This window comes from Sarcophilus harrisii, chromosome 1 (genome assembly GCF_902635505.1).
Source record: "Sarcophilus harrisii chromosome 1, mSarHar1.11, whole genome shotgun sequence".
Taxonomy (NCBI): domain Eukaryota; kingdom Metazoa; phylum Chordata; class Mammalia; order Dasyuromorphia; family Dasyuridae; genus Sarcophilus; species Sarcophilus harrisii.
In genome coordinates this window covers 230,198,519-230,224,181 of record NC_045426.1, presented here as the reverse complement: position 1 = coordinate 230,224,181, position 25,663 = coordinate 230,198,519, and the positions used below count along the sequence as shown (strand labels likewise).

The following is a 25,663-nucleotide window of genomic DNA, read 5'->3' as shown; positions in this document are numbered from 1 at the left end:
ATATATGTTAAATTTTGAAATCGAGTTGTTGACTCTTTTCAGCAAAACATTGTTTTCCTCTTTTAACTCTTTAAGTATTTTTTTGTTATTTTGCTTTGTTTGAAATCGTAACACCTATCCTGATTTTTTTGTGTTCAGCTAAAGCATAGTAAATTTTATTCCAATCTTTTATTTTAATTGTATGATTTAAGTATATGATTCCTTGTTTCAAGTGTGTTTCTTGTAAACAACATATTTTTGGAATTTGCTTTCTAATCCAGAGAGGGAGCCAATGAGTGCTGAGCCTGGAATCAGTAAAATCTGAGTTCAAATCTAATCTCAGACACATACTAGCTGTATTAAGTCTTGGCAACTCACTTTACCTTTATATGCCTCAATTTTCTCAACTGTTAAATGGGGATAATAAAAGCACCTACCTTCCAGGTTTGTTATATCAAATAAGGTAACATTTATAAAATAGTGGTTTTGCACAGTGTCTAGTATATAATAAAATCATAAAAAGAATCAGTAAATATATAACACTAAAATAAAAAGGCCTCCCCCTCTATTTCTATTTGCCATGATGATGACAAATTTCGCCAAAATTGTGCGGCACTAATTCCTCACAGGTTAGAAGTTTGTTGGTTTGGTTTTTTTTTTTTTCCTATCTCAGATGACTTGGCAGATAGGCCAATAGTTTGTTTTTTTTTTTTTTTTTTTTTTTTTAATAATAACATTTTATTGACAGAACCCATGCCAGGGTAATTTTTTACAACATTATCCCTTGCACTCATTTCTATTCCGATTTTTCCCCTCTCTCCCTCCACCCCCTCCCCTAGATGGCAAGCAGTCCTATATATGTTAAATATGTCACATATCCTAGATACAATATATGTGTGTAGAACCAAACAGTTCTCTTGTTACACAGGGAGAATTGGATTCAGAAGGTAAAAATAACCCGGGAAGAAAAACAAAAATGCAAACGGTTTACATTCATTTCCCAGTGTTCTTTCTTTGGGTGTAGCTGCTTCTGTCCATCATTGATCAATTGAAATTGAATTAGGTCTCTTTGTCAAAGAAATCCACTTCCATCAGAATGTATTTTCATACAGTATCATTGTTGAAGTATATAATGATCTCCTGGTTCTGCTCATTTCACTTAGCATCAGTTCGTGTAAGTCTTTCCAAGCCTCTCTGTATTCATCCTGCTAGTCATTTCTTACAGAACAATAATATTCCATAACATTCATATACCACAATTTACCCAACCATTCTCCAATTGATGGTAGGCCAATAGTTTAAATAACCTTTAAAGAAAAACCAATCAAGGCCAAGTAAAACAGATGCTATTCCTACCAGAGACTAGAAACGTGATTTAATAATGGGGGAGAAAGCACTATATTAGTGACTAAAAGTGTCCTCAGGTCACTTTATTCAAAATTTCTTAGAATGCAAAGACTTTTTTTTTTTGGTTGAAACATTTCCTAGAAATGCCTGGTAAATTTATTTTTTTAATCCATGACACTGGAGGCCTTGCTCTTAAGGTTTTATCCTTTGGTGGTCCTGAATGAGGTTTACAAGTGATATATGTAGTCCAGTTATGGGGAAATTTCCATTCATTGATATATAAAAGATTTTTGCCCTTAGAATTGTCCATCTGATACTCAGTCACAAACTAGCTAGTCTAATTTTAGAATCCTCTACCAATAATAATCTCTTAATAATAATAATAATCTCTTGAAGTATCAAATAATTGTGTTTTTTAACAGTAACATAAGTAGTAGATGTATTGGTTAATTTCAATCAATTGCTTTTTTTCTTTCTTTGTTTCTTTTTTATCTTTGGTTAAAAGGAAAGGACTGTCAGGAGTGTTGGGCTGGAAGAAAGGTGGGGCAGAGGGAAGGAAGATATATTTCAGAAATGAAGATGATATAAAATCACTAGATGTCAATTTTCTTAAAAGCAAATTTAATTAAACAAGATATTTAAATAGAGACTTGGATCTGAATTCTTCCTTCTGGGTTCTAAATTTGAATCTTAGTTTTGCCTTGAAGTGATTGTAACAACCATTTCAAATTTGCAAATATTTCATTTAAATCAGAACACAGAAGTGTTGATCTTAAGGCTAATATATTAAAGCTAATTTCACCTGAGACTTCAGTCTTTTTTGCATATTCTAGAGCTCAGTTAAAACTGCTTGGTTAAAGATGGGTCATTTTGCTGAAATGGAAAAGAGAACATTTACCTTACAAAACCCTAATTGTCATTGTGTACCCAATGACTAGCAATCCTTAGACAATGGTCTTCAACCCTGAAAGCCTAACCTTAGGATGCAAAACTGCCAAAGGGCAGAGATGATGTTGAGCATACAGATGCTATGATCTTTTAATATATGAAAATTGTTAACTGGATAATAGTTATTTTAATAATGAATCCTTTCCTTAGATTTTTATTTCCTGAGACATTCCTATCAAGTCTCAGGATATTAAGGCATGCTTAGGGCTTTTTAACAGAACTCATCCTGCCCTCTGCCTCCTACCTCTATCCCCTGGTTAAAATAAATAGGTTCTATTCTTATATCAACTTACTAGATAATTTAGAGAAGGTCAACTATCAAATTACTTGATGCTGATCCTACCATTGTATTTATAATCCAGCTAAATCAATATACTATGAAAATGCCAAAATGTTTCTCAGTAGTCAAGAGAAACCACCAAAAAGGGAAGGGGAAATAGGCAAATTATCTACATAGCATATTTTAAGATCTGATATGCCTACAAAAAAGAATCTATAATACAGCCAATATAAGGACACTTCCTGTCCATTCAAAATTTAACTGGGATGAAAGGAAGGGTATCCAAATTTCAGAATCAAGGACTGGACTCTAAAGCTTTGTTTACAAAGTATACCTTTGTTGATTTATAACTAAAAATATTAAATATCAAAACACTATTCCAGGAGCTAAGAAAAAAAAGACCCTAATAAGTAGCAGACTGATGAAACAGAACCTTTATTGGTGTTAAGAGGCAGAAAATACAGACTTGAATTCTGATTCTGAAGCCTATTCCTTGTGTTATCATGGGCTATTAACTACCCTCTTGGATTCTATTTCTTATCTATTAGATGAAGGGAGTGTGATTGGATATTTTGAGGTTCCTCATTGTTCTAGATTAGATTATTTTTGTCCCTCAAGGAGCTGAAAGTCTAGTAATAGAGATAAAACAAACAAAATGGAATAGAAAGATCATCAATTCAGACAAGTAAACAAAGTTTGAGACCTTTTCCATACAATATGGCACAAAAGAACAGAAAAAAACCTGAGAATAAAAAAGATTTATTATAAATTCATTTCTGTCATTGCTCTATATATATAAACTCTAAATCTTAAGGCACAGATTATTTATGTCACAGGCCCTTTGGCAGTCTGGTGAAGTATTTGGAACTCTTTCCAGAATAATATTTTTATGTAAACAATATACCTAACATTGTAAAAGAAACCAATTATAATGATGTAGTTATCAAAAATTTTAAAACAAAAAAAATGAGTTTAATGAACTCCATGTTAAATCTTACTCTAAAGATAATTCAATGAGTTCCAACATTTAAAAAAAACTTAACAATAGAAATGGAGGAAATCAAATTCATCAAATGAGCGTCACTTTCAAAAGCAAATATGTTTAAGGTTGTCACTATTAATTGGTCAATTCAAAAGACAGATTGGGGTAGAACTGAGTATAATGTTGATTCTAAAAAGCAAAACCGTGTAGCAAAATGTAAAAAGAATTAAATTTTATACAAATGAGGTGCCAGAATAATTAAGATGGTGGAAGAAGGGTGATAGTTCTGGAATCCTATTCACATAACTTAAAAATAAGTAAGAGGGGGAGGGAATAGTGATAAGGGAGGTGTAGAAAGATGTGTACATCAATGGGAATGGGAAAGGTAGGAGGAGAGGATAAAGGAGGAATCTTTGGGGGAGAGGTAGGTTAAGTAATTGCAAAGCAAAGGACTCAGTAGGAATAGGAAATAATACATACAAATAACAATGATGATCAGAAGTAGAACATATTTGAAAAAAGCAGAATTAATAAACATTGATTTCAAAGTTAAAGCTAAAATAGATTTAATCAAAAAAGAAAAATAGGGAAAATATACTAAATGCCAGACATATAAATTTATATTGTTTTAGAATATTTAAAATAATTAGGTAGTATATGGTTGGAATATTACAATGGTGTAGGAAATGACCAATTGATAGTTTTAGGAAAAAATGGAAAGACTTGGACTTATATGTTATCTACCTTCAGAGAAACAGAACAAACAAGCTTAGTATGGCCTATATAGATATACATGAATATATATATGTGCGTGATTATAAATATCTATGTATATACTTGTGTGAATCACATATTAAGTGTTGTATAAAGATATGTTGCATATAGTTGTATATACACATTCAGGTACACATATGTATACATATATGTATATCTCTCTTTTTCATACTTCATTGTATCCTTCCTGAGGGAGGAAAGGGAAAAAAGAATAAAGTAAAGTATACAGCAGAGAACAAAGGAAAACCTACAAGGAAGCAAAGAAAAATTAGACAGATCGGAACACAATGTGTAGTTTTCTTTTCTTTTTTTTGAGCAGTTTTCTTGAAATGGACAGTAATTACTGTCTCATTTTTTGAATCCTCTGTGTTCTGCTATGCATAAAAGCAAATGTTTCTTTTTCTTTTTAAAAAATTGTCCTATTTTGTTTGTTTTTCTATTCTGAAATTTTTAAAAGTTTAAAAAAAGCAAATGGTTTGGGTTAACCAATGTGTCAATAGGAACCTTGTGTGGCAATGTATTTTAAACCTCTTTAATTCACCTAGTATATTACAGTCAAATAAAAAGATAAGATTTAATGAAAGATAAGATAGCTAAACTCCTCGAGGGCAGAAAATGCCTTTAAAACTATTATCTCCTTACACTTACTAAAGTGATCAATTCATGATTATAAAAGTGAATCTTACAGTCTACTTGTAAAAGATGCATATTTTACACACACACACACACAAGAGAGAGAGAGAGAGAGAGAGAGAGAGAAAGAGAGAGAGAGAGAGAGAGATTAAAAGTATGCTATCAGTGAAAGATTTGAATCTTTTGAGGGTTTAAGAATAATGTCATTATTTACCTCAGTAGACCTTACTAACATGAGGCTTTGAGTACAGGAAATGTTCAGTAAGTGTTTACTGAATTTTTTTTTTAAGTTATTATTTGGTTAATAGAACAAAACTAGAAAGGATGTGAATTTCACCTTTCTTTCAGCACAATAATATAATTGAAGTTGCATAATAAAAAATAGCTTAGTAGAAATTTAATGGTATTAGACACAATTTAGATATGCTTATCATAAATTCAACCTCATAAGAAGCAAGACTAAAATGAGCAAATAGCACAGGTGATAGCTTAGTTCAGATTTGACTGACTAAATTTTCTATATGACTATGATATCAAATATTCTGTCTCAATTTTCTCATGTAACAACAGTGTTAAAGTAAGTGTAAAGAGTAATCAAAACTTTTTTTATTTTGTTTTTTGTCTTCTCTCTCTTTTTCAAAATAAGTCACTAGAAAAAGTTTGACATTATTACATCCAGTGAAATCAGGAGACAGGATACAGCCAGCTGATCCTACCTTTGAAAGAAAGAAGTATCCTAAAGAGAGTTATAAGTGGCCCCACCCAATTTGGTATGTCCACATTTCTCTGAGATTTGGCTACTCTGGAACTATAAAAACACATTGGTTGGTGAAACCTAACTGGTTTTTCCAACAGTTTTTAAGCTTAAAAAGTTTAGTGCCTTCATAAAAAAATAATGTTCAGTTATTTCCAACTCTATATGGCTCCATGGATTTTTGTATATAGGGTTTGTTTGGCAAAGATACCAGAGTGATTTGCCATTAATTTTTCTATCATGATCCCATTTTACAGATGAGAAACTGAAGCAAATAGAGGTTAAGTGACTTGCCCAGAATCACTCAGCTAGTAAATGTCAGGTCACATTTGAATTCAGATCTTCCTGATTTCAAGTCCCAAGCTCTAACCACTGCACTCCTAGCTCTTCCACAAAATAATACTAAGTTGATTAAAATTTTTTAACTTTGTTTTTTCTGTGACTTTCTTCCTTCCATCAGGAAGAAACCTAAATGGATTCCCAAATTATCTAGTTCTATGGAATAATGTAAAGTTAGAATCTATAGTTAATTCATTCATCTGGTTTCCAATCTAGTTACCATCTTTAAAAACAGTCACAACAGGGGCTGCTAGGTGGTGCAGCGGATAGAGCACCAGCCCTGAAGTCAGGAGGACCTGAGTTCAAATCTGGTTTCAGACACTTAACACTTCCTAGATGTGTGACCTTGGACAAGTCACTTAACCCCAATTGCCTCAGCAAAAAAAAGTCATAACAACCTAAATGGGAACTTAGCTTTCCTAGATTTCTCTTAATACCATAAGTTAAGAAGTTAGCTTTCCCAGACTATCTTGATTGGTATATCTTCTTTTTAAACTTTTATTTTCAAAACATATGCATAGAAAAAATTCCCAGGACCACATGGATTTACATGTGAATTCTACCAAACATTTAAAGAACAATTAACTCCAATGCTATATAAACTATTTGAAAAAATAGGGATTGAAGGAGTCCTACCAAATTCCTTTTATGACATAGACATGGTACTGATACCTAAACCAGGTAGGTTGAAAACAGAAAAAAAAAATTATAGACCAATCTTCCTAATGAATATTGATGCTAAAATCTTAAATAAAATATTAGCAAAAAGATTACAGAAAATCATCCCTAGGATAATACACCATAACCAAGTAGGATTTATATCAGGAATGCAGGACTGGTTCAATATTAGGAAAACTATTAGCATAATTGACTATATCAATAACCAAATTAACAAAAACCATATGATCCTCTCAAGAGATGGAGAAAAAGCATTTGATAAAATCCAGCATCCATTCCTAATAAAAACACTTGAGAGTATAGGAATAAATGGATTTTTCCTTAAAATAGTCAGGAGCATCTATTTAAAACCATCAGTAAGCATCATATGTAATGGGGATAAACCAGAACCATTCCCAGTAAGATCAGGAGTGAAATAAGGTTGCCCACTATCACCATTATTATTCAATATTGTATTAGAAATGCTACTTTCAGAAATAAGAGTTGAGAAAGAGATTAAAGGAATTAGAGTAGATAATGAGGAAACCAAATTATCACTCTTTGCAGATGATATGATGGTATACTTAGAGAACCCCTGAGATTCTACCAAAAAGCTATTAGAACTAATTTACAACTTTAGCAAAGTTGCAGGATACAAAATAAATCCACATAAATCCTCAGCATTTTTATACATCACAACAAAATCCAACAGCAAGAGATACAAAGAGAAATTCCATTCAAAATAACTGTTGATAGCATAAAATATTTGGGAATCTATCTACCAAAGGAAAATCAGGAATTATATGAGCAAAATTACAAAACACTTTCCACACAAATTAAGTCAGATCTAACCAATTGGAAAAATATTAAGTGTTCTTGGATAGGCTAAGCGAATATAATAAAGATGACAACACTACCTAAACTAATCTAATTATTTAGTGCTATACCAATCAGATTCCCAAGAAACTATTTTAATGACCTAGGAAAAATAACAGTAAAATTCATGTGGAAGAACAAAAGGTCAATAATTTCAAAGGAACTAGTGAAGAAAAAAAAAACACATGAAGGCAGCCTAATTGTACCTTATCTAAAGCTATATTATAAACAGCGATCACCAAAACCATTTGGTATTGGGTAAAAAATAGATTAGTTGACCAGTGAAATAGGTTAGGTTCACAGGGCAAACAAAATAGTCAATAATTATAGCAATCTAGTGTTTGACAAATCCAAAGATCCCAATTTTTGGGATAAGAATTCACTATTTGACAAAAACTGCTGGGAAAACTGGAAATTAGTATGGCAGAAACTAGCATTGACCCACACTTAACACCATACACCAAGATAAGATCAAAATGAGTCCATGATTTAGGCATAAAGAATGAGAATATAAATAAATTAGAGGAACATAGGATAGTTTAGCTCTCAGACTTGTGAAGGAGTAATTTGTGACCAAAGAAGAACTAGAGATCATCATTGATCACAAAATAGAAAATTTTGATTATATCACATTAAAAAGCCTTTATACAAACAGAACTACTGCAAACAAGATTAGAAGGGAAGCAATAAACTGGGAAAACGTTTTAATACTTAAAGGTTCTGTAAAGGCCTCATTTCCAAAATATATAGAGAATTGACACTAATGTGTAAGAAATCAAGCCAATCTCCAATTGATAAATGGTCAAGGGATATGAACAGACAATTTTCAGATGATGAAATTGAAACTATTTCTACTCATATGAAAGAGTGTTCCAAATCACTATTGATCAGAGAAATGCAAATTAAGACAACTCTGAGATACCATTACTGTCAGATTGGCTAAGATGACAGGAAAAAATAATGATCAATGCTGGAGGGGATGTGGGAAAACTGGGACACTGATGCATTGTTGGTGGAGTTGTGAATGAATCCAACCATTCTGGAGAGCAATCTGGAATTATGCCCAAAAAGTTATCAAACTGTGCATACCCTTTGATCCAGCAGTGTTTCTACTGGGCTTACATCTCAAAGAGATATTAAAGAAGGTAAAGAGACCTGTATGTGCCAAAATGTTTGTGGCAGCCCTTTTTGTGGTGGCTAGAAACTGGAAAATCAATGGATGCCCATCAATTGATGGTTGGGAGAATGGTTGGATAAATTGTGGTATATGAATATTATGGCATATTCTTGTTCTGTAAGAAATGACCAGCAGGATGAATATAGAGAGGCTTGGAGAGACTTACATGAACTGATGCTGAGTGAAATGAGCAGAACCAGGAGATCATTATACACTTCAACAATAATACTGTATGAGGATGTATTCTTTTTTCTTTTTTTTTTAAATAACTTTTTATTGCTAGAACCCATGCCAGGGTGAATTTTTTTACAACATCATCCCTTGCACTCACTTCTGTTCCGATTTTTCCCCTCCCTCCCTCTACCCTCTCCCCCAGATGGCAAGCAGTCCTATACATGTTAAAGAGGTTACAATATATCTTAGATACAATATATGTGGGGAGAACTGAACAGTTCTCTTGTTGCTCAGGGAGAACTGGATTCAGAAGGTATAAATAACCCAGGAAGAAAAACAAAAATGCAAGCAGTTTACATTCATTTCCCAGTGTTCCTTCTCTGGGTGTAGCTGCTTCTGTCCATCCTTGATCAATTGAAACTGAGTTAGATCTTCTCTTTGTCAAAGAAATTCACTTCCATCAGTATGAGGATGTATTCTGATGGAAATGGATATCTTTGACAAAGAGAAGATCTAATTCAGTTCCAACTGATCAATGATAGACAGAATCAGCTACATCCAGAGAAGGAACACTGGGAAATGAATGTGGACTACTTGCATTTTTGTTTTTCTTCTCGGGTTATTTTTACCTTCGGAATCCAATTATTTTTGTGCAAAAAGAGAACTGTATGGATCTGCACACACATTTGTATCTAGGACATACTTTAACATATTTAACATGTATAGGAATGCTTGCCCTCTAGGGAAGGGGGTGGAGGGAAGGAAGGGAAAAGTCAAAACAGAAGTGAGTGCAAGGGACAATGTTGTAAAAAATTACCCATGCATATGTTCTGTCAATAAAAAGCTATAATTTAAAACAAAACAAAACATATGCATAGTTTTCAACATTTGCCCTTGCAAAACCTTGTGTTCCAAATGTTTTTCTCCATCCCCTCTTCCCCCCCTTCCTTTAGACAGCGGGTAATCTAATATATATTAAACATGCAATTCTTTTATACATATTTCCACAATTATCAAGCTGCACAAGAAAAATCAAGAACAAAAAGGAAAAAAATAAGAAAGAAAACAAAAAACAAGCAAACAACAATAACAAAAAGTAAAAATACTATGTTATGATCCACATTCAGTTCCCACAATCCTCATTTTGGGTGCAAATGGTTCTCTCCATCACAAGATCATTGGAACTAGCCTGCTGATTGGCATATCTTTAGGCGAGTCTGGGACCTGGTCTGTCACCTGTTTCCTGATTCCTTCCCTCTGACTTATACCTTTTACTTCTCTAATCTCCCTGAGAAACCCTATATATTTCCCCTATTTAAAAAATCTGCTAACGATGAAGATCTCTGCTAAATTCTTTTCAGGATTAAGTCTACTATTAGTTACTTTTGCTTTTCTTCATAGTGCCATATCTCTAATGGGGCCTTTCTTCTTAGTCTAGCTAACTCTGATTAGTCTGCTAAACTCCTATATAATCTGTCAGTCAATGGCTTTCTCCTACCTCATGGAATATTTCCTTTCTCCTGCTATTTGTGAATTTGAGGAACTTGACTTTTTCCTTGGTAACTAAACGTTCTCCCAACTATATTTCATATTTACTATTCCTGGTGTCTATTGTATCCCTTCATTTTTTCTATAACCTCTTTTAAATAAATCTACCTTTTGTCAAAGAGAATGATCATTGTGAATTTGTCATATGTTTATTTCAAACTAGGTATTGCTATTTCAACCACATCATATCTGTAATGCTAAAGAACTGATAAGACAACACTGTGTCTTTAAGCTCCAAGAACAAGATCCACAGACAAAAAAGGCTACTGAGAAGAGACAAAGTTCTAAGGAAAAACATATTTTCATTAAACCTATGCCCTCCAGCAGATTCTAACACAGTATTTTTATTTTTTTTAGTCTTTTTTATTAAAGATTTTTATTTACAAAACATATGCATGGGTAATTTTTCAACACTGACCCTTGCAAAACCTTTTGTTCCAAATTTTCCCCTCCTTTTCTCCACCCCCTCCCTTAGATGGCAGGTAGTCCAATACATGTTAAATATGTTGATATGTCAAATCCAATATATGTATACATAGTTATATAGTTATCTTGCTACACAAGAAAAATCAAATCAAGAAGGAAAAAAACTGAAAAAAAGAAAACAAAATGCAAGCTGACAACAGAAAAAGTAAAAATGCTATGTTATGGTGTACCACATTCAGTTCCCATGGCTCTCTTCATCACTGAACAACTGGAACTGGTTTAATCATCTCATTGTTGAAGAGAACCATGTCCTTCAGAATTGATCATCCTAAAGTCTTGTTGCCATATATAATGATCTCCTGATTCTGCTCATTTCACTTAGCATCAATTCACTTAAATCTCTCCAAGCGTCTCTGAAATCATCCTACTGATCATTTCTTACAGAACAAAAATTTTCCATGACATTCATATAACATAACTTATTCAGCCATTCTCCAACTATGGGCATCCACTCAGTTTCCAGTTTTTTGCCACTACAAAAAGGGCTGCCACAAACATTACACACATGTGTATACCTTTCCCTCCTTTAAGATCACTTTGGGATATAAGCCCAGTAAAACACGACTGGATCAAATGGCATGTACAATTTTATAGCTCTCTGTTCAATTTCAAATTGCTCTCCAGAATGGTTGGATCCTTTCACAATTCCACCAACAATGTATCAGTGTCCCAGTTTTCCCACATCCCCTCCAACATTTGTCTTGTCATCTTAGCCAATCTGACAGGTGTGTAGTAGTATCTCAGAGTTGTCTTAATTTGCATTTCTCTTATCAATAGTGATTTAGAACATCTTTTCATATGACTAGAAAGTTTCAATTTCTTCATCTGAAAATTGTCTTTTCACATCTTTTGACCATTTATCAATTGAAGAATGGCCTGAATTCTTATAAATTTGAGTCAATTCTCTATATAATTTAGAAATGAGGCCTTTATCAGAACCTTTGAATGTAAAAATGTTTTCCCAGTTTGCTTCCCTTCTAATCTTGTCTGCATTAATTTTGTTTGTACAAAAACTTAATATAATCAAAATGACCTATTTTGTGATCAATAATGATCTCTAGTTCTTTTTTGGTCACAAATTCCTTCCTCCTCCACAGATCTGAGAGGTGAACTATACTATGTTACTCTCATTTGTTTATAATATCATTCGTTCTGTCTAGATCATGAACCCATTTCGACCTTATCTTGGTGTTATGTGTGGGTCAATGCCTATTTTTTTGCTGTACTAGTTTCCAATTTTCCCAGCAGCTTTTGCCAAATAGTTGATTCTTATCCCACAAGCTGGAGTTTTTGGGTTTGTCAAACACTAGATCACTATAGTCATTGACTATTTTGTCATGTAATACATAGTATTTTTAAAACAAAAAAGGATTCATAGAGATTCTTGTTTATTATAACAAGGGTTAGAAAAAAAATAAAAGCCTAACATATTGTAATTAAGACATCTAGCAGTTTTTCCATTTGTGGAAAAAACTGGCATACTGCTACAATATTTGCCTTGGGAAAAAATTCTTTCATCCTTTAGAGATATGTGGTAGACAAAAAGTCTTCACTGAACCTGGGCTGGGTCTCATGAGAAAACGATTAAAGGAAAATTGGAAGATGATGATGTCATGTCCCTCAGACCTATCAAATCAGTGGCACATTCAGCATTTCTCAGGGAAGTTATCTCTCAGATTTCATCTGAGTACGCTTGGGATGTTACCAAAGCTCAGAAATTTTGCCAAGCATGTTACTTCCATTTTCTTGAGGAAGGGTTTTATCAAATAGGACAATCATTATTAAATATTCATGTGAAATTCCTAAAGTGGGCTAGGTACAATCAGCCAATGAGAAGAGATAAAAGTTCTTCCCAAAGGACTAATGTTCAAACTCATCAGTTTAGCACAAGGGCTTCTATAGCCTGAATTTAACTCTTTTTTTTTTTCCATCCATATCCTAGAATGGAGCTTTATCAGCCGTCTTCCATCAATTGACGTCTAATCAAATCAATTTACTATAGTGCTATAACTGTACTGATGGGGAAAAAACCCACACTAATAATAAATTCTTCATACATAACTTTATACAGTTATTGTCTCTGGATCTTAAGTTTCTTAATCTTTAAAGGACAAGACTGGATCAGGATCCAGAGATTACTTCCAGCTATAAAATCATTATTTCTTTACACCTCACAGCACCTAACAAAGTGATTTGCATGTAGCAGGCATGCAAATATTTGATTAATAAAGTTAAAAAAACACAAAAACACCATTTCTCATGAAAACCAATGGAATGAGCACATTTTAAAAAAAATTACTATCTTTTTCCTTCAAGAGTTATTAAAAAGAGAGTGCTTCTTTTATCATCTTTTGGGGGACAGATGGCTTTCAGGAATGAATCTGAAGTTACAAATAACTTCTGAGAATAAGCCAATTAAAAAAAATAATAGTGGCCCAAATGTAATCTTGAACTGAATCCATCTTAACAGGCTCAAGTGACAACTGAGCAATTGTAGGTCAATCTCTTCCTCTCACCACTGAGTCTGTAGATACAACATGAATCTTGATGCTTAAGGTGAAGACAAGGGAAAAAAAAAAACATTTCTTTGTGACAAAAAAAAAAAAAAAAAAAAATCAAACTCACTTATTGTCCTAGTCCTTCATCATGGGAACTAGCAGTCATTTTGATTTCAGAAGAAATGGAAGATTCTTGTTCCCAGATTGCCTTTAGTAGGGCACTTAAGTTCTCACTAAAGTCAACATAACATTTCATATACCACCCGACTATTCCTACTTCGTCACTCATTAGAGTGACTTTCTCATAAATTCTATCAAGAAAGGAAAGTAAAACAGCCCTTTTAACATAAAATTTATCAAGCTTCATGTTCATCTGATCATTTCTAATGTATGCAATGCAACATAAGGTAATATAACAGTGTAGCACATAAGGTAACAAAATGTAACACAATATATAAAGAAACACATTGTAGCATAAGGTAGCATAATCCCCTTGATGCTGCTGCTTTCCTTTCATTATTATCTCCAATTTATCCTGAACATACCTAATTAGTACATGTCTGTTTACAAGTTTTCTTTCTCATTTGGCTCTTAGCACTTTGAGAGCTGGCACTGTCTTTTGCTCTTCCCTTTATCTTATAGCATGAAGCAGAGTGCCTGGCACATGATGCTTAATACATGTTTGTTGACTTTGACTTGACACATTGAAGATAGGGGCCTCTTTGTTTCTGGACTGTAATTTCAACACCTTACAAATAGTGGGCAATGAGTAATTTTTATGGAACTGAATTGATTGTTTCCACTTCCTAGGATTCTTATTTATTATTACTCTCACACCATCTTCAACTACTGAGAATTTTTGTCAGCAAGCAGTATATTTACAAAGCATCCTAGATACCTCTACATTCAAGATATAGAATAGAGAGTGGAGGAGAGCAACAGAGGGGAAGGTCAAGAAAAATGTGCTAGGCCTGACATCCTTTATCTCAACTCTTTGTACACAATCGCCACCCTTTGTACCCTAACACCTAAATAAAATTTGGTCAGTGTGGCCAAATGAAATGAAATTTAGTGATATATGCCATACTTAAAGCTGAGAGGAAAAATAAAAATAATTTGCTACTACCCCTTCATTTTCTAAGTAAGAGAACTAAGGTGTGACATCTCCAAGGTCACATATCGGTCATCATAAACATAAAATATCTAAAAGTCACTCCATAGCAAAACTCTCACAAATACTCTGAAACCAGAACAAAGCAGTTTAAAATTTGGAATTCATCTTAAAAAATAGAAACCCAACCCATAAGATATTCCTTAAAAAGGACTGAATAACAAATTTAATTGTGAACTAATTGCTTATCAACCAAACAGGTAACTATCAGCTCACTGGGATAGACAAAATAAACGAGGTAATATGTGATTACCTAAAAAAAGATACTTCATCAGAAACCAGCCAAAGAATTTTTTTTTTTTTGTATTTTAAAGATTAAAATCCAGTTTTCCAAATACCACCTGTTCCTTTAGAAAATTGCAATAGATAAAAATATGATCTTGGCCATTCAAGTTCTTTGACTTAATCTTGCTTCTCAATGAAATTTTTTACCCTGCTTTGCTTCAGGACACTGAAAATAAGTTCAGCGGGTCTCTTATAATGCAGATCTTTTATTCCTTCTTCCTTATTCCTTCCCTACCCCAAGTCAGGTTGCTTCTAATCTTTGTACCTTCCTAAGATCATAGATCATAAAATCATAATTTTAATGATGAAAGGCACCTTGGTTCTCTAGTCCAACAACCCCTTTATTTCACAAATAAGAAAACTTAAGCCTAGAGACATATTGTGACAGAAGCCGGATTGGAGCCCAAGTTCTCCAACTTCAAATCAAGTTCACAAAGTAACAAGCTGCTATTATTTCTTATCTAAAAAAATATAGTGCCTTGACCTTTTCAGTTTTCAATTCCACCTTTACTTCTGATTGTCAAGGCTTTGGACTTAAGAAAAAGAACTAAGACAAGAGGCCTCTCTATAAGTTAAAGACAGCTGATAACTGAATGGGAAAATATCAATCTAACAACTGTGGTTCAGAAAATCTTAGATTAATTATAATACATGCTGCTTTTAAAACTTTTTTTCCTTATTAAAACGTGACAGTCATTTTTTTTAATAAATGAAGAATGAAGAAGAGGACCGTTTATTAAAATGAACTTCTGTTAAACTTTGTTATATTAAATTGTTTTAAAATATTATAGATGACAAATATCAAACATGAAAATTTCTGTAAAGGATACAGAGTATTATATAAAATATAGTAATATTTTATAAAGATGTACATATGAAGTTAAATCTTTTAAAAGACTGAGGTTTTTAATAGGAGCCATTCTTCAACTGATAAATGGGTCAAAGAATATGAACAGATAGTTTTCAGAGAAAAAAAAAAAAGAAAGCTATCAACAATCATATTTAAAAATGCTCCAAATCATTTTTTTCAATTATTAGAAAAAAATGTAAATTAAAATATAACTCTGAAGTACCACTTCATATCCATCAGATCATCTTAGATGACAGAAAAGGAAAATGACAAATGCTTAAAGGGATGTAGAAAAGTGGTATACCAATGGAGTTACTGGTAGAGCTGTGAAATAATTCAACTATTCTGGAGAACAATTTGGAACTATGCCCAAAGAGCTATAAAACTCTGTATACCCGTTAACTCAACAATACTAATTCTATATCCCAAAGAGATCAAAGAAAAAGGAAAAGGATCTATGTTTTTGTGGTGGCAAAGAATTCGAGAATAAGGAGATGTCTATCAATCAAGGTAGTCAAGTCATAGCTCAACAAGCTATGGCATATGAATGTGATAAATGTATTGTATTGCAGGAAATAATAAATGGAATGGTTTTCCAGAAAAACCTGGGAAGACTTATATGAAATAATGCAAAATGAAGTGAAATAGATCCAGGAAAACTATATAATAACAGCAATACTGTGAAAATAATCTACTGTGAAAAACTTAAGTAACTCTACAGTAACTTAGTAACAATACAGTGATCTACCTCAACTCCAAAGGACTCATGATATAATAGTTACCTCCAGATAAAAATTGGATCTACTATGAGAGATGGAAGCATATTTTTCCTTTTTTGTGGGGAAGGAAAAACGAAGGGGAAACAAGGCTAATGCATTTTTAACATGTATTGTATTTCTTCCCTTCTCAATAAAAGTATATACTAAAACTGACACAATAGTAACAAAACTGTTCTGCTTGCCTATATCCCTTTCTGAATTCATGCATAAACAAACATGGTATTAAGAAATTAAAATACTTTGTAAAAATCTTCAATTTCATTTCCACAGCATTAGATAAGCTAAGACTGTGTGGGAAAGGCGTCATTACTTTCATTTTACAAACAAAATTAATGCTCAAAGAAAAGAATATAACATGTGATTTTAAAATTGATAAAAGGAAAGAAGATGCTCACTAAGTATTAAAAAAAAAAAAAAAAGAAAAAAATAAGAATGGTAGAAGGCCACTGTCTCTCCAATATCTTTATGTCTGACAAAAAATCAGAAACAGTAGGTAGGAAATGAAATGGTTATACCTATATTTAGATCAAGTAATTTGTTCTATATAATAACACTTCACAGGGTTGTTATGAGGATCAAATGAGATAATAAATATATGCCAAGTACTTTGCAATTTTAAAACCCTATATAAATGTAAGACATTTTTAATTTTTAAAATATTATTTCCAAATCCAATTCTGTGGCTTTGAAAAAGCAAAAGAATTTGAAAATTTAAGAGGTCAAAAAGGAACTATATGAATAAACTTTCTCAAACATGTGACAACCTTCTCATCAATGACAACAAATGATTTTACGGCAACTATTATTAGCAGGCAACCAGGAAGATATGACCAAAGAAGGTGTTTTATAGAAGCTTATTAATTCTAAAAGACTTCTGTTTGGTTATACATGTATATATTAGTCATAGTCAAGAGGTGAAGTAGGAGTTCACTTCTAATTAATATGGTGTTATTCTCTTCCCTCAAAATTTAAATATTTGCTATAAATAATATTTTTATAGGACAAGTACACTTAGGTCCTTTCTACTTTACATAGTATTCTCTCTTCCTCCTCCTCATCCTGTTCAGTATTAGAATCTATTTACATAACCCTAAAATAACAGAAGGAAATATAAAAAAACCTTAAACCTAGATACAGTTGTCTTTCCAATACACCTTTCATAAAAGCAAGCTGCTTATGATTACCTAACTCCTAGTATCTCCTAGAATTATCTTCTTTTACTACTCTCCTTTCCCATCATACACTTACCTTTTCCTATTTCCACTGTACTTTCAGTCTGACACTTATTAGTACCTACCAACAAACATATAGGGCACATTATAAATGCTAAATAATAAATGCCACTTGCCTTTTTGCCCTCTTCCTGATTCATAATCTAGTGAGAAGAACACTAGTCTACAAACCAAGAAACCAAGGTTCTGGACAAGGCATCTCTATTCTTCTATCTGTATGGCTTTAGAAAGAATCCAAGCTCCTTGAGGGTAGAATTACTTCATTGCCAAACCTGTATTTCCAGTGTCTAGCACACATAATATAGCTTAATTACAGTCCACTAAACTTTGAGTTACTTGAGAGCAGGAACTTTTTTCTTGCTTTTTTTTTTTTTTTTTTTTTTTTTGGTAAACGTGCTTATCACAGTACCTAGCACAGAGTAAAAACTTAATGTTTACTGATTAACTACTGTGTATTAAATGCAATTGGTGCTTAATAAATGTCCTGATTGGCTTTTTACATCTCTAAAGTAGTATAAACTACTTCTGCCCTTCCTATTTCACAAAAGTTGTGATAACAAAATGAGGCAACACACATAAAAATTATGTGTACATCATAAACCCAATAAAAATGTGTTATTATTATAAGATGACCTTGGCTAATCCAAAATCAAACAAACAAGACAGCCTGGGGAAAAAATTATAAGGAATCAAGTATTAGATCTTCAAACTGTAGACAGAAGAAAAAGACGATTTTGCCTTGAACCTTACATTATAATATAGGTCTTATAGGAAAATGGTTGTCCATCCATACAGTGGCAGAAACCATAAGAAACAAGGCATCCTGCTTACCGTGTTGCATTTTGTGCCACACACCACTTGCCGGTGATTCAGCCACTGAGATGCAAATACTTTGTTAAGGGTCCCAAGGTGAAACTCTCTCTCCTTCAGGAGACTGGGAAGGTGTTGTGCTGCATAACCATGCAACACTCGGTAGTAACTGGACTCATTCTGCAACCTGACTTCTCTGCCTTTCAGGTAGTAGACCAAGGACCTCTTCACTGGAGGGAGTCTTTTCCTTTTGTTTAGTGAATGATCCCAGCCAAACTGTGGAAAGCAATATCAGAAATCATAGGCTGCAGCCACTGCCCTTCTGAATATGAAACCCTATAAACATCTATGAAAAATGGTAATCTAAGCTATAGTTTTTTAAGTAATCTGCCTTGAACACAACAGAGGAAGAAACTTGATCCAGAGGCTCTGTTTAATTCATAGTTCCAGTAAAGATGCTTATAGATAGACTGGTGTGTAAGCACCACAGAGGTGAAAGAACAAAAAACAGGGAGAGAAACACATAAAAAAAGGGACAGACAGATTGACAGAGGGGGGAGGAGAGAAAGAGCTAGAGAAAGACAGAGAAAAAGAGGAGGGGAGGGAGGAAAGAAAAAGGGTGGAAGGGGGACAGAGAGAGGGAGGGAAAGAGAAAGTTTATCCCAGAAGTGGCCCGGGGCTGTCTACCACCATCTTCCAGCAAGGCAGAATTGAAAGGCAGAAGAGATTTGGGGGAGAGGAGAAGCACCTTTTCAGCCACAGGAGGAGGCAGGGAGGGGGTGGGTCCCATACCGACCTGGGACACATCTCTGTCCAGCCCCCTCCTCCCTCTACGCTTGCAATCACTACGAAGCATCGAAAGAGTTGTGCTGGACTAGGCAGGCCTAGAAAAGGGCAGGCGATCCTCGGACAGGATGCCTAGGTCCCTAGGCCTTCCCAGCGCCAGGGCAGTCCTAGCTCCCTCGGCCGCGACCCCCGCGCTCCAGACAGTTGCGGGGGTTCGAAAAGTCAAACACAAACACGAGACCGGGAGGGGATCCGGCCAGGAGGCCGCGGGGATAAAGAGACCCGAGTTGGACCCCCAGTTTATATCAATGACCCTCCCCCCAAAGGGACGGCCTTGACTGGGGGCAAAGAGCTAGGGCGAACTTGGCCCCGAGCTGCTTCCCTTGCCTCAGGCCGCAGGTGAGGAAGATCCGGCCCGAGGACAAGGGGTACGGAAGCCCCATTATGTGTTTGGAGGGGGGATCGGGAAGAGGACTTCTCACCGACGTAAGAGGAAAGGCAGGCTTTAGAAGGACGATCTTTTTTGGAGGGGAGGAAGATGAAGGCAGGGCTCGTTTTGCCCTCAATGACAGTCCAGGCCCAGATCCTTGCAGCTCCCCTCTACCCCTTACTTTTCACTGTCCATCCTCCGAAGGCCTGCTCGTTCGCCTTCCCCGGAGAGCCCCGGGCCTAGATCCGCCTCCGGTTGACAACGCTTCGGGCCTGTTCCCGGTTCCTACGCAGCCCCGACATCCCCCTCCCCCGCGGTCCTCGGTACCCTTTGCCAAGCCTCCCCACCTCTCCGTCCCCCGGTTACCTGCTGGCCCTGGGTCCCGCTCCCGGTCCCCGGCGCCGCGGGCGCTTTCCGCTTCCTGCTAACTGTTTTCCGGGCCATAGTGGGAGACGCCGCGGCGGCCCCGCAGCCACATGGGGCGGCAGGACCGGGGGGAGCGGGGGGCGGCCGCGCTGCGGGGCATATACTGGGGGAGGGGGCGGGGAACTGGATAGGGTGAGGGGGGGGAAAGAGACGCAGGAGAAGCGGCGAGGGGGGGAGGAGAGATGCCTGGGACTGGAGGGAGGACTGGGGCAGGGGAGGGGGAGGGAGGAAGCCCGGACTGAGAGGCGCAAGCGACCAGGGAAGAAAAAAGGACGGCGAGCGACAGGCACCAAAACACTCTCCCTCCCCCGTCACCCCGTCTCTCTCGTCACCCCGTCACTTCGTCACCAGCTGCGCAGCCGTGCTTTACGGTGCGTTGCTATGGAGACACCTCCCGGAAGGGTGCATCGGAGGACGCTGGAAAGCGTTCGGGATGGTTGCCTAGATGCCGCTCCGCCTTTTCCAACCACCTCTTTTTTTTCCCCCATCTCCCTCGGGCAATAGCCACACTTCCGCTTCTAGCTTCCTCCACCTTATTTTCTCCCTACACCTTCACTTCCAGTCTCACCTGGGGAGGGGTGGAGGTGGGGTGTATAGGCTAAAAGAGAGAGCACACTCGTACTTGAGTGGGCGCCGCGTTAGCTAGACTGATGGCGGACGGTTGGCCTCCAAAGGCCTGGTCGGACAAAGGCTGTCGGCTTCGTAGTTCTTAACTAACCCCGAGTCAAACTTCTCTTTCACGTCATCATCTCAGAATAGGAACAGCTATGTCACCGAATTGGAGCGAGAAATGACGTAATCACACGGATCCTAATTGATGGAGCACTTAGCTATATAAAGTGGCCTCCCACACACTCTACAGGCCCCAGAGCATCCAATCAGAACCCAACCTGGGAAGTCATTTGGTCTAGAGCCACACAGTACCTAGTAATCAAAGGGATTTGAATCCACATCCTTGCTGACAAATTCAGCACCAAGGGGCTTTTCTTCATTCAGCAAACAAGTGTAATCATTTTCTTTAAGCAAAGCAGTCAGTACCTTAGGTCCAAAGAGAACTGAGTCCCAGTCCCCTCTCTGAAAGAATTTAGTGATCTAGCAAGGAAGCTTCCTACAACATTCTCCAACCCCTTTAGAGCGACTCAACAACCTGCCATATGATATCACCTCCTATTTAGGCTCTCTAATGACTCAAAAGAAGGACGCACAGGAAGGCCAATGCCAGGTTATCATACTTAGGACACTGAATCATTATGATTGGCAGAGGAAAACATCCAACCAAACAACCAGATGCTTACACCCCATCACAAAATCTTATTGGACCTGAAAGAATTTGGGGCCCAGAATTAGAAGCACTGATTCATATTCTAATTCAGATGATTACTGATTCTGGATTCCAACCAAGTTACTTCCCATCTTCCTTAGCCTCTGTTCTCCTATCTGTAAAATGGGGATGCTATTTGCACTATTTCACAGTATTGTGAGAAGAACTTTATAACTATTAATCTATATAAATATAACCTACTATTATTGACAGAATGTCTCAAGCGATAGATATGGTGAAGAATGTTTAATGTTTATTCCAATTGCAGTTCTATGGAGCTTTGAAAGGGTTCTATCAATGCAATTCCCCTACTAACAATCTACGTTTCCTCATACACTATAAACTAATACAGTCTCCTTGGGGCATTCAAAGTCTTCAAAAAATCTACTCCCTCAACATGAACTACTCTCTGCTCCTATTTTCCTACTGCTTCTAATAATCCTGGTCCTTCTACCTCAAATGTTTGTCCTCTTCCCTCATTATCCAAATATTACCTGTATTTTTCTGCCCCAGTGCAAGTGCCATTTCATGCCATCTTTCTTTTCTCCTTTAGCCAATCTGAGGTCTACTAGTTTACCTTTCTATTACATTGATTGTACCTTTGGCATTTAGTCAAATACTGCCTTATGCCATTATTTAACTTTCTGGATTATGTCTATCTAGTTTCTCCACCCTAAATGTAGGTGTGATCTTATGCATTTTTGAATCTTTCACAGGACCTAAGGTAGCATAATTGCTCAATATTGAGTTATTGAATCATTTTAGTTAGGTACTGTTGAATTTTAAGTACCTTAGTGCAGAGGCATAATTAGAAATGTTTTCACTTGGGATAAGAACAATGGAGTGTGGGGTAGGGTGAGTGTGATAGCTGATAAATTTTATAACTTCTATTGGTCCTTTACTATTCTTACATCATTTCCCTCTTCTAGAGTCTCCTGTCCCCTGAAGGCCTGAGGACTTGCAAAAAGTATAGGGTCTTCACACCACAAGGGGAAGAAGTCTATTTTAACTCAAATGTTAATATATGGTACAAAACCCTCTGTCATTTGACTCTTGTTATGGTTTTTCTTAGATGGAGTAAGGAACTCCTAAAGGTCACTTTTTCAGTAATCTTATGTTCTTATGTTTGTGCTTAAGTTCAAAAGCAATCATTCACCCAGTAAAAAAAAAAAAAAAAAAAAAAAAAAAAGGTGAAGGTGTGGGGGAAGAACTCAGAAAGCGATATTATTCTAGAAGTCATTCATTATCTGCCATTTGGTGGTAGCCATAATGGCCCCACTTAGGTGTGATTAAATTACCTGACTGCTAGCTTCAGGCTTCAGGTCCCTTATACTTCCAGGAAGGCTAGCTTGCTCATTTGAAGAATGCCTACATGATGAATTTTTTTTTTCAAAGTGAATAAAAAATAGACTTTCCTATTGTTAAGTCCCCCTCAGGCTGAGCATCTGCTATCCCATAAAACATGGATAATGGAGTTCATCTGTTTGTCACTTCAACCCCTATTTCTACCTCTGGCATAGCTCTGGTAGAAAAGGCAGCTCAGTCTTACTTGGTCAAGGTTTTCCCTCAGAGACATGCACACAGTGACTGGCAAGAGTTCCTCAGCTTCCTTCTTTAAACCTGTCATTCTAGTTCTGTCTTGCCTCACAATGCTCTGTATAGCATATTGAATAGTCCAATAATCATGAAAGAGTTTGGAATGTTGTCAAGAACCCACGAACATAGGCACATAGCTCTACATCATAAGTATCTTGGCTCAATGTTTATCCTCTGTTTTTCATTTACAAAGTCAGATTACAAATACATCCTTTTATTAGTATAAATTTAATGTTCAAACAAGAGCAAAAACAGAGCAAATCTCCAAATAAAATTAAAATATTCTATTTTGATTAAAAATATAGATACCATCACATACAAAATATTCAAAAGACCTAGAGAAAGGCCTTTAATTTTGGGGGAAGATACTCTGTGGAGCACTTATAGAAGCTTGTGGACAAGAATCACACAAGATAGGTTTGCAGAGATATGATTTACATTGGTGGAAGAAGTTTCTACATCAGAGAGAGCATCGATTCATTATCAAAGAAGTATGCATTTTAACACATTAAAAATTTTGCTCTATTTCCTCTTAGAAGGAAAACAAAAATTACATATTGGAATGAAACTGGAAGCCTAGGTCAAAAGATCTGATTTCAGAACAGCTCACATTAACACTATCCACTATCCACTATTCACCAGGTGTGGTATGCTATACCACAATATACCTGTAATACCTGCTATTGGAAAGGCAGAGACAGCAAGATAGTCTTAAATACAAACATACACACACACACACACACACACACACACACACATTCACGAAGGAGAATGAATAAAATATCTTTAAGGTGGAGCTGGGAATTAAGGAGAATCCTTAGTGGGAGAACTCTGGCATGTTCTTGAAGTAGGTGAGTCCACTATACTTTTTTCTGATTAGGAGTCCAGTCAGTCTTATATCTGAAAGGATTCTACAGAAAAAAATTTCTTGTGTTTATATATACATACACACACACACTCACACATATCTGCTTGGAGATGTATAGTTACATAGAGTTGAATAAATGCACAGAATTTTATTTTTCTAATTATTGGGGAACCCACATCTTTCTAGCTCCACAATTTGTCTCCTTTACCACCCACATTCATATTAGCAAGGACAGATGGAGAATTTTTGGCTTTTTTCTCTCTCCAACCAGGCAAACAATGAAAACAAAAAAGGGAATATCTCATTTGTTCAAAATCCTGGCTGATCTAGGGACTGGAGGATGGAATATCTGTCCCACCCAGCTGTCCAGAAAATATTTTATATCATTCACCACCTTCCCCAGTAATTCTAATCTGAGAGCAGTGTGTTTATGTATAGACCCAATTTGGCTGGTGGAGTTTGATTCCCTATCTTTACTTCTTCAGACTACACTGAGCATAAGGCTGAGTCATTAGAGTGAAAACTGCAAGTTTGTGATGAGTTATTAAGCAAGTTATTTTGATTTTATTAAACATCCCAATAATGCAAAATGCCATCTAAAGGCCTATAATAATAATGAATTCTTAATGTGGTAAGTGAACAGTCTAAGATGATAAAACAAGCACTTTGCAAATCTTAAAGCTCTCTATATAAACATTAGCTATTATATATCAGTAAAAAGGTAGGGGCTACTCCTCTAGAATGCTGCATATATTGGTTCGTTTGTCTCAGTTGTGTTTAACTTTGTTATTGTAAGGGTTCAAAGGTTCAAAGAATAAAAATGAAAAAGGCATAAATAGGAAAATTAAAGTAAAATAAAACTGTTCCAAAGGGGAAAATCCTAGAGACTTAAACCTAGAATTAATGTTAGTACAAAGGCAAGAACTCAACACTCTTTGATAACCAATCCAATTTTCATTTTGGTTGTTGAAATTTGACCTCCCTCAGCACATTGGCCCTTTCAGAGCAGCTGTCCCTAATCTGATGGCTCAAGACTAGCAGTTGGTAGGAAGAGAGTAGTAGAAAATTATGCTAAAACAGCTCCTAGAAAAATGCTTTATACGTAGTGGATATTCAAATATCAGGTGCTAGAACAAATAAGGTCTTACCTCAATATGAACTAGTGCAAATATTCCTTAACTATGTGATCCTAGACAAGTTGCTAAATGAGGAGTAGACTTTCATCTCTTACAATTCTAAATCTACACATGACCTATGATTCTAGTTCTTAACTTTGATTATTCAAATGAGAAACTGAGGCCCAGAAAGTAAAAAATTATTCAGTTGTAGGAAGTCTTTCTAGAGGCAACCTGGCCCCAAGTTCTCCTTGCCTCATTTCCAGTCAGCAAGAACTTTTGAAAAGCTATGAAGCCAAAATTTCCAATGTAAGTAAATGGCTAAAAGACTAGCTTCCTCTCAACCTCTCCCTCACTTAAATCCAATTCACTTGTATGTCATGACATCAACTCCTTTTATCATGATCCTCTTCAAGAATGAAGGACAAATAACTTTTTCTCCAGTAACTCTGTCCTACTTCAACCTCCTTAGGAGCCCAAGTGTTATTACCAGGATCTTTTTGTTTATCAATATGTAGACCAAGCTTGACCAAGTCTGGTCT

The 25,663-nt window shown here is 35.8% G+C and overlaps 1 protein-coding gene across 3 annotated transcripts in view; it reads right to left on the bottom strand.

Annotated features, from left to right (window-relative positions):
- The window catches only part of DCAF12 (DDB1 and CUL4 associated factor 12), a 120,434-nt gene extending 99,817 nt beyond the window's left edge, over positions 1–20,617 (bottom strand). For 2 of the 3 annotated variants that reach the window (XR_004229455.1, XM_031937881.1), the window contains exons 1-2: positions 20,162–20,617; positions 18,601–18,855 (exon numbers count right to left, since the gene is read on the bottom strand). Coding sequence is in view for 2 of the 3 variants with exons in the window: in XM_031937881.1 (XP_031793741.1) it covers positions 18,601–18,855; positions 20,162–20,239 (333 nt within the window). In the remaining variant the exon portion in view is untranslated. Of the gene's footprint in view, positions 1–18,600; positions 18,856–19,375; positions 19,451–20,161 lie in introns of those variants that run through there. The other variant, XM_031937892.1, reaches the window with a different exon arrangement.
- Positions 20,618–25,663: the final 5,046 nt, after the last annotated feature.